This window comes from Halichoerus grypus, chromosome 7 (genome assembly GCF_964656455.1).
Source record: "Halichoerus grypus chromosome 7, mHalGry1.hap1.1, whole genome shotgun sequence".
Lineage (NCBI taxonomy): Eukaryota > Metazoa > Chordata > Mammalia > Carnivora > Phocidae > Halichoerus > Halichoerus grypus.
In genome coordinates, this window is record NC_135718.1 from 86,021,073 (window position 1) to 86,037,416 (window position 16,344).

Here is a 16,344-nt window from a genome sequence, read left to right on the forward strand (position 1 = left end):
GTGCCCTATCCACGCTCCCCCCACCAGACACCCCCCAAACTGTGCCCTATCCATGCTCCAGTTATCTCAACCTATACTCCCACCTCAAGCCCAGCACCACCTCATCTGGATATTACAACAGGCCCCTCCCTGGGCCACCAGAACCCATTCTTGGTCTTTTCATTCATTCTTCACACTGTAGCTATAGTGATCTTTTCAAAATAAAAAACCTGTTTCCATCACTGTCCTACTTAATTTAACTGCTTTCATTCTCTTCCACCACTCACAGAGAAGTCCAAGATCCTTACCAAGGGTATGTGAAGTGCCTTCTAGTGCCTTCTGCTTTCCCTGCCAGCCTTTCTACACCCTATCTCTTCTATAGCCACAGTGTTCTTCTCCAGGTCCCTGCACTCACCGAGCTCAGTCACCCCAGGGCCTTTGCACGTGCTAGTCCTACCTGGAATACTCTCATCATCATGTAATCTGCTCATTGCTATTATTCTTAAAGTCTCAGTTTCCTCGGAGAAGCCTTTAAAAACCCCCAGACCAGGTATGCTTTGCCTGATACATCCTCCCTCAGACCCTGTTTTTTCCTTTTTATACTCACCGTTCTCCTAATCATTTACACTAGTGACTGAAATGCCAGCCACTCTGCCTCCCTCCTTAGTACACAAAAGGTGCTTAAATATTTCCTCAATTAATGAATAACCTTCTAAGAACTACAGATACAAACACTAACATACCTCAATTCTACTTATATGTCATCCCCATCTTAGAATTTAACACATTAGTACCTACATACGATAATATAACTATCTTGCTTTTGCACTCAGAACTAGACACAAGTATAAAAATAAGAAAACTGCATTCTGCCTTTGTCAAAGACTCAGTCAGAAATACTCTTTTTCTTGGGGCGCCTGGCTAGCTAAGTCGGTGGAGCATGCGACTCTTGATCTCAGGGTTGTGAGTCCGAGTCCCACGATGGGTGTAGAGATTGCTTAAAAATCATAAAATCTTGGGGCGCCTGGGTGGCTCAGTCGTTAAGCGTCTGCCTTCGGCTCGGGTCATGGTCCCAGGGTCCTGGGATCAAGCCCTGCATTGGGCTCCCTGCTCAGCGGGAAGCCTGCTTCTCCCTCTCCCACTCCCCCTGCTTGTGTTCCCTCTCTCGCTGTGTCTCTGTCAAATAAACAAATAAAATCTAAAAAAAAAAAAAAATTTCGTAAAATCTTAGGAATGCCTGGGTGGTCAGTCAGGTGAGCGTCTGACTTGATTTCAGCTCGGGTCATGATCTCCGGGTCGTGGGCTCTCTCTCTCTCTCCGATAAATAAATAAAGATAGATAGATAAATCTTTAAATAATAATGATAAAATCTTAGAAAAAAAGGAAATACTCTTCCTTGGGAGGTACAATGGGTATGTAATAGATACTGAATGTTAATTTTGCAAGATGAAAGTGCAACATGACAAATTCTAGAAATTTGCTGCAAAGTGAATAAAGTTAATATTACTAAACCGTGCTCTTAAAAATAGTTAAGATATTAAGTTTTATGTGTTTTTTTACCAGAATAAAAATGGTACTTTTAAACACACTTCCTTAAAAAATTCTCACTCCTAATTCTATTCAAGAGCTATCCTCTTTCAGGATTTGAACCCCACTCTCCCCAGCCAGCCTTAAGCACAGAGACTCTCACACCCTCCAGTCTCTGATACAAGTCCTGTGTGGAGCGCCCGGCCTGCATGAAACACCACAGCACTGACTCTGAGTCTACAATGGAGTTTGGACAAACTGACAACGGCAGCCATAGTAACTGTAGATATCAGAAATGTCTGGATTCCAGTCAAGTGGACAAGGCAACTTTAGAGGAGGAAACGCTGACAAACTTCCTAACAGAGTAACCGGACTTAACATGACCACAAAGTGACACCGTGAGCTTCCTGACATGATGCTGAGGACAGCTCACCGCCTAGGCCGTATTCTTGCCAAAGCATCTAACCTGACTGTCACCAGGAGGCAACAATCAGGAGTGTTCAAATTTCACAGCACCTGGAAAACACCACCGTCATGAAAGCGCTTCCTCCCCAAAGAGGCAGGCTGAGGTTACAGGGTCACGTGGACTCAGCCAGGTTCGATCCCGGAGTGGATTCTAGATGAAACACAAAACTACACAAACAACTACACAGGGACATCCTGGGGGCAACTGGAAAATCAGAACAGACTGTACGTTGAAGTAGTACTATTGCATCAGTATTAAATTTCCTGGAATGGTGTGACATAGAATGACAGTCACGTTGGAGAAGGACTTACGGCTAAAGTGTCATCATGTCTTCAACCATCCTTCAAAGGGCTTGGCAAATAAAAAGGTACACACGCACACAAATAATTTTCTCCAGAGGCTGAAGAAAGTGTGGACAGCGCTAGCGAGGGGTAAATCCAGCTGAAGGGCTTACAGACACTAACCATACTACTCTTTTAACTTTTCTGTAGGCTTCAAATTTTTCAAAATACAACCACCAACAAAAGCCCTTAAGGACTCTGTCGATGAGGGACACTGGGCAGATGAACAGAGGATTTTATCCAACAGCAAAGATGGGCCCCGCTATGTCTATGTCTCCATGTCGTTTGGGCTCTGGACAAAACAAAGGCTTGAGGAAGAACACAGGCCTGACTTCTAGAACTCTTACTGGACCACATGCGTCCTGAAAGCAAGGATTCCTACTTCTCTGCGTTCGTCGTATCGCCCTCCACAGTGGTATGTGCACATGCCGTATGCTCAACACGTTTGCTGAATAAATATGAACCACGGAAATGTTAAATATCACTGTGCCACGGGTTTAAACATGAGTGGACGAACCTGAATGGCTGAGTGACTGTGCAAGACCACGCGTGTGGGAACACAATCAGCACGTGTTCGACTGTGGCCATGGCAACGGAGGAAGAAACTGGCTGACAATCCAAAGCTGAAGGACTTACGAGCCGGGAAGGAGGAAGGATAATGCCTTCTCCCCACTGCCGCTCCTACCCACGTGCCTAATGAGCACTTCTCTGTCCTGCATCCCCTGAGCCTCCCCCTCTCTGCAGCTCTCTCGCCAGCCCATGACTGTCTCCTCGCACTACACACCACTCTTCCTGAAAGCTGCTGGGGACCACAGATGCTGACACTGGCGTCACGAACCCTGAGCCAAAAGCCACCACGTATCCACTGAGCCGGGGTGGGCCAGCAGACCTCTCTGCTAGATTTCCGCTCCTCAGCCTCACCGGTGCCTCCTGGGTGGTCTTTGCTTACTGACATACTGGTGGAGCTTTCTTTGCTCTACGGACACTCGACCCCACCTACTAGGACAGGACGAACACACACAGCTTTCAGCTCTCTGGCTGCCTTTTGTCGCGACACCTGTGTCTTAAGCAGGTTAACGCAACAGGTGAAAGTTCAATGTAACCTCCATGTGGGCCAGCGAGCACGGCTCGGCTCCATGGCTCCCCACGCTATCCCTCAGCTGATCAGCCGACTGAGTGACACCAGCCGTGGGTTCCAAACCAACGTTACTGGCACGAGAACAAAGAAAGAAACTACGTGGTACTTCTCAGCCCTCGTTTCCAAAGCATTCAGTTCAGATGACACAGCAACGCACAAACTTCATCTTTCAAGAGCGTACCTTTCCCTGGAGGCTTCGTCTGGGATCCCGAGGCATATCTCTCGGTCGAACCTTCCTGCACGTCTCAAAGCAGGGTCTAAGGCGTCCGGTCGGTTGGTGGCTCCAATGACGAGGACCCGGGCCGTCGTGGCCATGGTATTCAGATCTGGTAAGAAGCAGACACAGGGTGAGCGCTGACCAAGACACCAGGATGGCAGACAACGGTGCTTATGTAAGTCTTGTGAGTGGTTAGAGAGTAGTACATGTTTGGACGTCAATACACATAGAAAGCTAACATTTACTAATTACCCATTATGTGAAAGATGCGAGGAGAATAAATACACACTTTGTCCTCAAGCAGCTTGCAGTCTATTGAAAAACCCACCGAACAAATCTTGTGACGCATGGCGACGGGTATAAATAGAGCGTCATAGTGAGACAACAGAAGACAGCATGGATTCACAGGCACATTCAGGGAAAGCCTTGAAGGAGGAGTAGGATATTCATAAGCAGGTCCACGTTAATGAAGCTGTGTATGAACAGAGGCTGGGAGGGACAGCAGAGGCACACGTGTGTGGCAAGCTCAGAGAGGGGGGCCGCCCAGCAGCGGGGAGTCTGGGAGAGAACGCGCAGTGCAGGTCTCCAAAGAGCCAAGGGGCATGGACATGGCAGGGGTGGGGGAGGTGTGCACCTATAGTCTTCCATTGCTCTGGCGTCATCTAGAGACAGTTTTAGGAATGGCAGAATGCAGGGCCCACCAGGTCTCCTTCCAGAGTCTTCTTTCCACTGAGCCTGGGGGGGGGGGGGGGGCGGGGGCGGGGCAGCAGAGGTCTGACCTGAGGTCTGAGGTCACACTCCCCACAGGTAAAAGTAACAAGGTAGGAGGATGCTAATTCAGTACCTTAATGGCTGGGTCACGAGGAATCTTTAGAATATTCCTTAGCCCACAGGAGGCCAGGAAAGGTTTTTCTCAGATGTGTGTGTTGGAAAGACAATTCTAAAAGTAGAGAGGAACAGAGGGGAGCAGAGCTCAGTGTGATTTGACAGCAGCCATCAGGGGACAGAGGACACAATAAGGCAGGAATGCGGGGAAGAAGCAGGAGAGGCCCAGCTGCAGGGCGAGGCTTCAGATGCAGCCCAAGGCATTAAATCATTCCCCGAGGAGGGTGTGAAGGGCGAGGGGAGGGGACAGACCAAGAGCACTCAGGTCTGGACAAGCAGGGAGGTGACGCTGTGGAGAGCACGCAAACAGGAGGGCAGAGGGACAGAAAGGGGAAATGGGTCTGGCCCAGGCACACGGAGCGTGGGGTACCCGGCAGGCAGCCGGGAAGAGGAGTGTGACACTGATCAGAAATCGAGGTTACGGATGCATTCTTGTTTCCTAAAGAGCTGCTCATCAGGCAGAAGGCAAGACGAGAAGGGCAAGTGGGAAGCCCTACAGGCCGCCTCTGTCTAAGGGATAGGGGAACGGCTAGGAGCTGCCGCAGAGCCAGAGCAAGGACACAAAAAGGGCGCTGGCGCTCAAGCCACGCGTGCCAACAACGCCCAGGACGCGGTGGTCGACGGGCACGAAGGCTCTCGAGAACCACTGTGCTGACGCTCACCGGTGGCTCGCTGCGTGCCAGGCGCTAGGGTGCAGTTGGCCCCTTGGCCAACCCCCGCCACCCCTGTAACAGGTAGGTTTAGAGACGAGGAAACTAAAGAACAGAGGATCGGACAGATGAGCGCTGAAAGCCACCAGATGCGGCCACGAGAGGTTCCCCCACGACTGTCACAGGATTAGCCTCAGTAAAATGTCGGGGACAGATGAGTAGGGACAGGGTGTGGTGTAGACCGGAAACACAAGCCTGCACTTAGCTGATAGTGACTACTCCTTTGATAAATTTTGGCTTGAGTGAGACAACAGGGCTCTTAAATACTTTCTGAAAACTGCATAAAAGCTCAAGGAAGAGATTCATGATAGGAGAGGCCACTGAACTCGAACACTCTAAGGAAAAGAGGTGGCACCTTGTAATCATGAGCCGCACACGTGCTTCCTGTGAGGCCGTTCTGGCTACGCCGAGCGCCCTGCACCAGGGCAGGCACGGGGCCAGAGCTGCTCCCCGGCGGGCTCACATGGCTCCAATACCCACAGCTACAGCCGCGACCAGGGGCGCTTCCTTCTTCCAGGTCGGGTCACTCAGACACTGTGGTCTCGGTGAACTCACTCTGAGCTTATCGGGGGTCAGTAACAGAATTCAATGAGAACAGTCATGGAAAACTGTGAAATCTTCAGGCATGAAAAATACCCTTCCACAGGAAATCAACAGTCAGCAACAGAAGCGCTTATGTCAAATGCTATTTTTTCCTGACTCATGAAAGATGAAAAATCAGACCTCACCTAGGACTGGCTGGCATCTCCTGCCAGTGACTTCAAGATAAATCCCATTCTTCTTCTCCCTCTTCCCCAATATGATATGATCATGTTAAACTGACATTACACTAGCCACAAGTTTGAATTTTGGAATATTATGGAAGAAGCAAAGTCGTCTTTCTTTCTACACAGAACAAAACCTGTTTGTGGGGCACCAGGTCTCCTAAACAAAGCACGCATTTGCAGACAGCCCATCAGCCATATACATGTGTGTAGACATCTGGAGCCTAGCCCAGGCTTTGCCAATGATCCACTGAATACACCAGGTCCTGGCTCACTGTACATCGCTTTCCTCATGGACAAGATAATATTTTAAGATGCTTTCCAGCTCTTAATAATTAGAGTTATGCCTGAGTTTAAGTTTCTGAAATTAGGTAAAATTAGTTCTCTTCAGTGGTCTCCTTGTTACCTTGTTTAAAATAATTTACTTAAAAGTTTTAAATTATTAAAATTCAAATTTGTTAAACTCTGAATTACTATTTTTAAAAAATTCTCAAACTGGAGGGGAAAAACCACCACCTGGGACAGACTACTTGGGGCATGACTGTGTCTGCTGAACTGTTGAATGTTTTCTCTATTCTGTTTGCAGAGGGGACCCTAAAACACACACACACACACACACCGGAAACCCCAACTAACCCCAACTTTCAGTAAAGCTCTAGTAATAGGTAATCTGCCTAGTCCCTGTGCTTGTTCCTTTCTTCCACATTGTAAAATCTCTGAAATCAGAATGCTTCTACCATCATGGGATAAGCATCGTGTCTCAGTATGACTGCTGGTGTCTCTCTCCTTCTTAGAGAACCACGTATCTTATAACGGGTAACACTGTAGCTTCGATATGATAATTCAGAACAGAGGCCTCAAAGCATGGCAAGAAAACTTTACTACGGGAAAATAAAGGAGCAGAATAAGCAACCTGCAACCAGCACCACAAGGAGCCCAAAACTTGTCCTACTTCAAATTATCTTGTGTACGGAAACCCCACAGTATTTCACCAGAGGCAGGATTTAGTTCCAAAAGTGTATCTACCTTCCCTCCAAATTTCTATCTAAAAACAAATGAACAAAACTGAAAAATAAGTTACAGACTGGGAGGAAATAAATGCGATACATTTAACAAGGAGTCTGCTTCCATAACAAACTAAAATATTCCTTCAAACCAATTTTAAAAAATTCAGAAACACAGCACAGGCTGAGAAAGGGATTTGGAGTGATACACATAGTCAAGAAATATGGAAAGACGATCAACCTCCAGTGAAAACAGGGAAATGCAAAGAACAACAAGGTGAGATCTCCATCATCACCACCAACTTATCAACCATGAGAATAGGGTGACAGTCGGGGTCATGGAGGGACCTGGACACAGGGCGTCTCAGAGGATGGGGAAGTGCACACTGCAAACCCTTCTGAAGTCAGTTTGCCATTTCCCACAAAATTTAAAGTGTATAACCCTTAACCATCACCTTAATTTTTAGTATTTATCCTAGAAAAATATGTATGCACCAAACAGGCCCACTTAGGAGACTCCCTACAGCTTCTTGCACAGCAAAAAACAAAACAACTTAAACATTTATCAAAATGGGAATGCTTATGTTCAATATAATAAACCTGTCCTAAAGAATACCACGTAGCACATGAGGAATTTGAGAAACAAGACAGAGGATCATAGGGGAAGGGAGGAAAAAATGAAGCAAGACGAAACCGGAGAAGGAGACAAACCATAAGAGACTCTTAATTTCAGGAAACAAACTGAGGGTTGCTGGAGTGGAGGGGGGGTGGGAGGCATGGGGTGGCTGGGTGATGGACATTGGGGAGGGTATGTGCTATGGTGAGCGCTGTGAATTGTGCAAGACTGATGAATCACAGACCTGTACCTCTGAAACAAATAATACATTATACCTTATTTAAAAAAAAAAAAGAATACCACACAGCAGTTAAAAGGTAAATTTAAATGCATTAAAACAGCCACATTTCCAAGAAGGAGCATTAAGATACACAAAGCAAGTCACAGAACAATGTGAATGGTGCAATCGCAGCACTGTAAGAAGCAAAACGTTAGTGCTTGTGTGTATGTATAAACGCATTAAAATAACCATAAGATGTACTCCAAAAAATTAACAAGACAATCCTTTAGGAAAAGGATTTTTTACTCTCAGTGTTATTCTACCTGAATGTCTCATATCCTCACGTTACTTACACTATTAAAAAAACCCACAATTTATTATCTGAAAATGAATTATTTTAAACTGACCATCCATGCAGGTGAGGAGCTGGGCTACAATTCTTCGTTCCATGTCTTTTGAAGCAACTTCTCTCTTGGGGGTAATAGCGTCAATTTCATCAATAAAAAGGACACAGGGTGCGTTTGACTGGAAATAAAAGTATCACAGAAAACAATCATAAAGACATTCCCCACACTGCAGCATAGTTCAGTCTGTATGTTTTAAACAATCCTGGAGTCCGCAGGTCGTTCAGCAAACGAGCAGCGCTCAAGAAGGCAGTTCCCGGCGTTATCACTTCTGCTTTCATTGGACTTAAGATGCTGCACAGAGGGCGGGGAGAGACTGCACACAGGCTACCACGCTTCCAACCCTCTCATCCACCCCTGCTTTGTGGTGAGCAAGTCACTGAAATTCTTTCATCAACAAGGCATATCCTCGATGCTACGAGGTACGACCAGTGAGTGAGCACACGCTGAGCCAGAGAACCAGCAGCAGCTGTGAGGACCGCGCTGAGGAAGGGAGGGAGGGGAGTCCCCGGTACTGCCGTGTGGACGACGAGCACCCTCCCCGTGCGTGTTCTTCAAGGCGCAGACTGGACAGAGTGGAGACAGGAGGTTCAGACAGAAGCACCAACTGCCGGGAGCAGAGCCACGGCGGCCGGGGGCTGGGGAGGGAAGGCGCGGGTCGGTGGCCCAAGAGCATGCGTTCAGGCTGGGGAGATGCTGGGGGTGACGGTCACACAAAGCGTGAGCGTCTTACTACAATCACAGAACTGTACTCTTAAAAATGTTTAAAATGGCAAGTTTAACATATTTTACCACAATAAAAACAAACAAAAAGAGAGGAGGATCAGTTAACATGAAAAATTTAAATAAAAATATCAAGAGATGCAATCACCAGCACGCTCATTCCTAGTTCTTCAGTGACACTGATCAAGCTAAGGGTCAGACTCTCAGCCCGGCTAAGGCGTCTCAACACCACGGGGACCACGGCAATTTATATGGAAGATCTGGCCCGTCACTAGCCGGCTCGCTTCCCAATCCTCCCGGTGACGACTCGGGCACGGGAGCAGCGAGGACTGCTACAGACAGCACCCAGGTACGGAGTCAGGTCACAGACAGCAAAGGTCTCGGGGGCGAGGACAACAGTATCTGCCCAGGACCGGAAACTCAGTGAGAAAAAGAGTAAGAAAGTAAGTGATGGTCATCAGAATTCAGCCGGAGGAAAGCCTACAGTCCTCAACAAAGAACCACGTGATCCGCTTGGACTGTTTTGTTCTCTGACCCACACACCCAAGCGTGCTCTGTTCCATCAGGTAACAGGGACTGGTAGAGAGGGGCAGACCCTGTGTTTACTGAGCATCTGCTGTCACTCGCGTTTTAACAGCAGGATTTACAGTTAGGATAAAATCCGATCTGTAATTTCTCTGTTAACAGGATTTTCTTTTCACTGGTTCAATTAGGCAAACAGAGAAGAGTTTATCCTGGCATTTCTATGGCTACTTTTATAATGTGATAATCCTAAAGATGAACAATTTTCACACAACTTACAAGCTATCTGCTAAACTTAATTTGGGGAAAGTAAAAGTGAAAGGAAACACCACCAGGATAATCTATTTTCAACATATACCCAGTGGCTATGACAACCCGGAACTCCTTGCCAATTACAGTTCTGCCTGACAGCAGATTCAACAGATTAGTTTGGCCAACAGTCTGTACTGTGCATCTACTTTAAGTATTTAGCCATCGCGAGTTCTCTGTCATAACCACAGGTGACCCAACGACCCGACGTGGGTCGGACTCACCACGGCCTGCTCAAACAGCTCCCTCAGCTTCTGCTCAGACTCCCCAGATACTCCGGACACAATCTCCGTGGCAGCTACCTTCAGAATTGGGAGGTCCAGTTCCTGGATAGAAATACGTGAAAGAATGACCACACTGTCAGAATTTATCTTCCCTACCTGTTCCTCATTCAGTCCCTCTCTCAAAATTTTATGTTTTTTAAATCTATTTTTTTAAGACTTTATTTATTTGACAGAGAGAGAGAGAGAGAGCACAAACAGAGGTAGTGGAAGGCAGAGGGAGAGGGAGAAGCAGACTGAGCAGGGAGCCCAATGCGGGGCTCAATCACAGGAGCCTGGGATCATGACCTGAGCCGAAGGCAGACACTCAACTGACCACCCAGGGCACCCCTCAAAATTTCATTCTTTAAATGCCCAATTTTCTGAGAAACTTCATCTTTTTGTGTTGGTCTGATGAGAAACATTATTTAAAGATCTACGGTTTTAGGTCTTGATCCCAGGACCCTGAGATCATGACACGAGCCGAAGACAGACACGTCACCGATTGAGCCCCCCAGGCGCCCCGGCCACTTGTTTTTACTTTACTGAAGGCACTGTGCAACCCCGTTGTCAACTCTTCTGAGTAAAGGGTCTTGACTCTCCAGAGATAGGCTCCCCCTGCTTATACTGAGCCAGAACAATTCCAGTTATTTCTCTGCTGGAAAGGATCGGAGGGGTCGTGACACAGTTGTGTCCCACTGGCCCAACCGGCACGTCTCATCGGGCTCCCAGGGAAGGAGCCTGGTATCCTTCAGAAGACAGGCTCCCGAAGTGAAGGAGGGGCAAGTGCCGCTGCCGCCCCCCGCCCCGTACCCCACCCGTGGCACACACGGCACCCAGCCTGCTCGTTCTACTCCTACCCGTTCTGAAAATCACCGTGTCAGCCACGGGAGTCCCACAGAGACACCGCCCACGTGCTGTACCCCGAGTCCCCCACTCGTGACCGCCGTGACTGCGGTCGTTTGCTTGGGTGATGGCTGCCTCACGCGGCCTCTCCTACGAGACTGGGTTTGCTGCACTCATCCCTGTTTCAACATCTGCCATGCGGCGGTCACACGACCATTTACTCAACAAAGGAACCAATGAGGCAAATCCATTAGTTCTCCTGTAAGAACGAGCTCCCTGCACAGAGCACTAACCTATTCGTCACTGGTATAAAATGCTATTCTTCAAACTGTAGTCACTCGGACGTTGTGCATTTTACCACCCAACACAGTTTCTGAAAAATCTGATAGGACAAAAATAAGATGGCTACCTTTTCATTTTGCCACCTAAGTATGATCACCATTTTAGAAAGGCTATTTTCACACTAAAAAGTACAAGAACATGGGGCGCCTGGCCAACTCAGTCAGTGAGTATGTGACTCCTGATCTCGGGGTTGTGAGTTTGAGCCCCACGCTGGGTGTAGAGATTATTTAAAAATTAAGAAAAAAAACCTAAAAAAAAAAAAGTATAAGAATATGACTGGAATACAAATTCTGAGTAAATTTAGTTCTGGGAAAAACAATACAATCCTTAGTTTTCTCATTTACTGCTTCTGAGAACCACTGGCTTAAAGGGAAAGAGAAGTAACTGAAACAAACTGCGTGCTGCAAGAAGGGTGTTTAGGCCCCATCACCTTGCTTCCCACCCAGCCCCTGCCGTGTAAATAACTGACTGCTCTGAAGCAACAGCATCTCATGAACGGCAGCAGGATGGGCAGAAATGCAGAGGGGCCGGTCCTCCGGAGAATATGCCACGTCTGGTTCAAGCTGACCGAAGAGGAACAAGGACACACGGAACAAAAGCAACCGAAGCAAAGGCACGTGGGCAAACCTCACCCCAGCAACGGCGTGTGCGAGCAACGTCTTCCCGCAGCCTGGCGGCCCGTGAAGGAGGACTCCGCGCGGCGGGGTGGCACCCAGGTGGTGGTACACCTCGGGGTGACGCATGTGGATGAGCATCTTGCACACCTCCTGGAGGGAACGGACAGGAAAGAAGTCTTTCTTGGCCCAAGAGGAGAAAGAATCCGTGTGGAAGGAAAGTCTATTCTTTTGGCAAGTTTGAAGCCCGGTCTGAAGCCCAGCTCTGGTGCCTAATGGACTCCGGCAGGAACCTCTCCGCACCCCCTCTCCCAGCTGTCATAACATCTACCTCACAGCCTCGCAGACGTGACTCGTGGTTAACTGGAACAGAGCAGACGCTAAGTAAACAGTAACCGTCACTCACTTCTGCTAAAGCAGTATCACCCACAAAGCACACATCTTCCGCACACCGTGATCCCCAGTGGTGGAAAAGTGGAAGGTGCAACTCTTCCTTTACCCCTCAGCACCCTGAAGGTACAAGCCAGGGTTGCCCTTCTCCCCTCACCCAGGCCCCTTTCCACCCCCAGTTCCTACCAGAAACAAAGTGGCAATAAGCTCATCCGAGTAAATTCTGCACTCAAACTAACCTTTAACGTCGTATCATTGCCTCCAACATCTTCAAACTTCACCTTGGAGACCTGTAACTCTAGCCCCTTGGCTTTAGCTGGTACACAAAAGAGGAGAAGGAAACATTAGTGATTCAGTAGTAATTCAGAGTTCTATTGAATAATGTCTCAGCAAACCGAGGTCTATGGGTCACTGAAGGCTTTTCTTATAGACATCACTGCACACGGTAGGTACCCCAAGCACAAGGGCTGGAACTGAGGACGCCGCTCCTGAAGCCCATCCCACCCCCGCCCCAGCCCCCAGGACTCGCAGCTCACCTTTCCGCTGCAGGACAGCTTCTATTTCTCCATCTGCTTCCTGAAGGTCTTTCTTCTTTTTGCTTCCTTTGCTCTTCAGCCTGACTTTCCTTTTTTCACTACACTCCAGAAGAGAAGCATCTTTGGGATCCTGGAAAGAAAAGAAATCTCAACATGCCTTGCCTGACATCACAATACCAGTGATGTTTCCTTCAACACGGGCATGACTGAAAATAAAGCATTCCCGCCGGGCACTGGCACCTATGCCCACCCTCCGTGCTCAGGCATGGTCTCTGCTGCGGATCGGCCTTCTTTTCTGCAGCTAAAAGCTCAGTTTCTAGGGGCGCCTGGGTGGCTCAGTTGGTTAAGCGACTGCCTTCGGCTCAGGTCGTGATCCTGGAGTCCTGGGATCGAGTCCCGCATCGGGCTCCCTGCTCGGCAGGGAGTCTGCTTCTCCCTCTGACCCTCTTCCCTCTCATGCTCTCTGTCTCTCATTCTCTCTCTCTCAAATAAATAAATAAAATCTTTAAAAAAAAAAAAAAAGCTCAGTTTCTATCCCGCACGTGAAAACTTCCTTTCCAGACTCCTCCAGTTAGAATTAACTCACACTCCCAGAACACTGAATTTGCAAGTGCAGGATAGCCTGCCATGATCTGCCTTGTATGTGAGCACTGCTGTGTCTTTCACGGAACTGTGAGCTTCTAGAGATGAAACACTAACGTTCATCTTGTACTTCTCACTGAGCCTTTCACCAGTGGGTCTTCATGTGATGTCTGATGAATCACTAAATTAAACAGGACTACAGAGCTGCTTTGAAAGCCATAAAAAAGTATGATTCAACGTAAGAGTCAAGCTGTTTCCTTAGCCTTTGCAATAACGTTCTCTAAAAACAGATGATTAGGGCACCTGGGTGGCTCAGTCGTTAAGCGTCTGCCTTCGGCTCAGGTCATGATCCCAGGGTCCTGGGATCGAGTCCCACAACAGGCTCCCTGCTCGGCGGGAAGCCCACTTCTCCCTCTCCCTCTGCCCCGCTGCTCCCCCTGCTTGTGCGCTCTCTCTCTCTCTCTCTCTCTAATAAATGGATAAAATCTTTGGAAAAATAAAAATTAAAAAAAAAAATTCAGTCCCTCATTTACACTAACCACATTTTGAATGTTCAAGAGCCACACATGGCTAGCACTTGCCACGCTGTTCAGTGAGCCCCAGAGGCGTCCTCAGGGACTATCATGGGACAGATTACTGTGAATCCTCTCATTCTCTCGGGCGTTAAAAACTAGTTAAGGTTGGTGCCCGGTGTGTTCACTTTGTGGTAATTCATCCAGCTTTACTTTTATGTATGGTACAGTTCAACTCAGGTTAAAAAAAGGGTGTCTACTAATTCTGTACATTTTTGTGGTGTACCCATTTGTGCAGGCCCCCTCAAAGCATTACCCTAAGCTCAAAATGAGCCATACACTGCTTCTGCGCTAACTTCCCTTCCTCCGACAATGACCAACCTTCTGTAACACATGCCCAAGGTACCTGTTCTTTAACTTGCACTGGTAAATGCACCTTGGAAGGCTCATCAGGCACTAATTCAACAAACTGACAACTACATGTCAGATGCATTTTTTCTTTTTATTATTTTTAAGATTTTATTTGTTTTAGAGAGCACACACATGCACGCACAAGTGGGGCAGAGGGAGAGAATATCAAGCAGGCTCCACCCCAGTGCAGAGCCCTATGCTGGGCTCGATCCCAGGACCCTGAGATCATGACCCAAGCCAAAGTCAAGATTCAGACTTTCAACCGACTGAGCCACCCAGACGCCCCCTGTTAGCTGCATATTAGCCAGGGAGACATTATTAAACAAACCAAAGGTCCTGTTCCCCTAGGGCGGACGTTCTAGTGGAGAAAGTCAAAGAAAAAACCCAACTAAACAATTACACAGCAAGTTCTAAGTGGTCTTAAGTGCCTGACAAAAAGGAGATGAAGCAAACGGTATCCAATGACGTGGTATTTTACATATCAGGAAAGGATGCTGCCAAGATTCCAGGGAAACAAGATGTGAGTCACAGGAATCTGGGGACAGTTCCAGACAGAAGCACAAGTGCACAGGCCCAGGTGAGCGTGCGTGGCGTGTTCTAGAAACAACCCAAGGCCATGGAGGCCGAGGAGATGACTGAAGAGCCAGCAGGGCAGCTGCGCGTACATGGCTTTGCTGGCCACTGTAAGGCCTTTGATTTTAGACTGAACGAAGCCATTTCTAATACATGAATGAGAACAATCTGACTTGTAAAAACAACATCTATGGGGCGCCTGGGTGGCTCAGTCTGTGAAGCGTCTGCCTTCAGCTCAGGTCATGATGCCGGGGGCCTGGGATCCAGCCCCGCATTGGGCTCCCTGCTAAGCGGGGAGCCTGCTTCTCCCTCTCCCTCTCTCTCTCAAATAAATCAAATCTTTTTTTTTTTTTTTTAAAAGATTTTATTTATTTATTTGAGAGAGAGAATGAGAGAGAGAGCATGAGAGGGGTGAGGGTCAGAGGCAGAAGCAGACTCCCTGCCGAGCAGGGAGCCCGATGCGGGACTCAATCCCGGGACTCCAGGATCATGACCTGAGCCGAAGGCAGTCGCTTAACCAACTGAGCCACCCAGGCGCCCCTCAAATAAATCAAATCTTAAAAAACAAACAAACCAAGAAACGACATCTGTGTGTGGAGAATAAAGTGAGGGGAGATTACTTCAGTAGTTAAGGCTTGGACTTGGACAGAAACGGTGGCAGTAACAGGACGTGCCCACGTTCTCTGTGTGCTTCCAAATCCCCACGCCCTTCATGAAACACGAGAGTCTGCTGATGCTACATTCAGGAAAAGGGGGTAATGTGCTCCAACTACTTAGGGCTAAATTCCACAACAAAAATACCTCTATCTCAGATCCTAGCTTCTTGTGATTACTCTTCTCATCTGTCACGTCCATCTTTCCACCAGTTCTGTCGATAAACCACCCTTCCTCAGAACCTCTGGCTGGGGTCTTCAAGGGGATGGAGCGTGTTCCGGAAGGTGTCCACGGGGTCAAGCCAGTGGTTTCTCTGGGCTCCATCTCAGGAGTCCTTGAAACAGATTCAGGATGTCCTTTCCGATATAAGGAGAGCAGGGAGCTGTTCATGTGATTTGCTGCCTGGCAAAAACACGACGTCAGCATGAATTCCTCACAGGTCCTTGTGGAAAGCTGGTTACCAGTACATTGCACTCCCCACAGCTTCTCTCATAGCATTTTAGCCGGAAAACACCGGGGTCCACAATAAGACGCTTCAAACATTTACTGTTCATAAACAATGTCCCCCCCTTCACCTCAAGTTAATGCACCAATTCATACATGGAAGTTAAATAAAACCAAGTAAGTGAGCTCGCTTTTAAAAAGTACAAAAGAATCAGGTATAAAAATGAGCTGGTTGTCAAGGAGAGTCACTACTAGCCCATCAAGTCAATACTGGATCAGAATAACTCGTTATCATCCTGACTTTGTTAATAAGTTAAAAAACTGAATTACCGTTGGGGAAAAAATATTAAGTTAC

The 16,344-nt window shown here is 47.8% G+C and overlaps 1 protein-coding gene across 8 annotated transcripts in view; it reads right to left on the minus strand.

Annotated features, from left to right (window-relative positions):
• Nucleotides 1–16,344, minus strand: part of NVL (nuclear VCP like) — a 93,953-nt gene that overhangs the window by 66,979 nt on the left and 10,630 nt on the right. For all 8 annotated transcript variants that reach the window (XM_036118878.2, XM_036118887.2, XM_078077824.1 and 5 more), the window contains 7 exons: nt 15,693–15,947; nt 12,814–12,943; nt 12,517–12,593; nt 11,906–12,040; nt 10,050–10,151; nt 8,275–8,392; nt 3,633–3,777 (listed from right to left, as the gene is read on the minus strand). In XM_036118878.2, the coding sequence (XP_035974771.1) occupies nt 3,633–3,777; nt 8,275–8,392; nt 10,050–10,151; nt 11,906–12,040; nt 12,517–12,593; nt 12,814–12,943; nt 15,693–15,947 (962 nt within the window). The remainder of the gene's footprint in view (nt 1–3,632; nt 3,778–8,274; nt 8,393–10,049; nt 10,152–11,905; nt 12,041–12,516; nt 12,594–12,813; nt 12,944–15,692; nt 15,948–16,344) is intronic.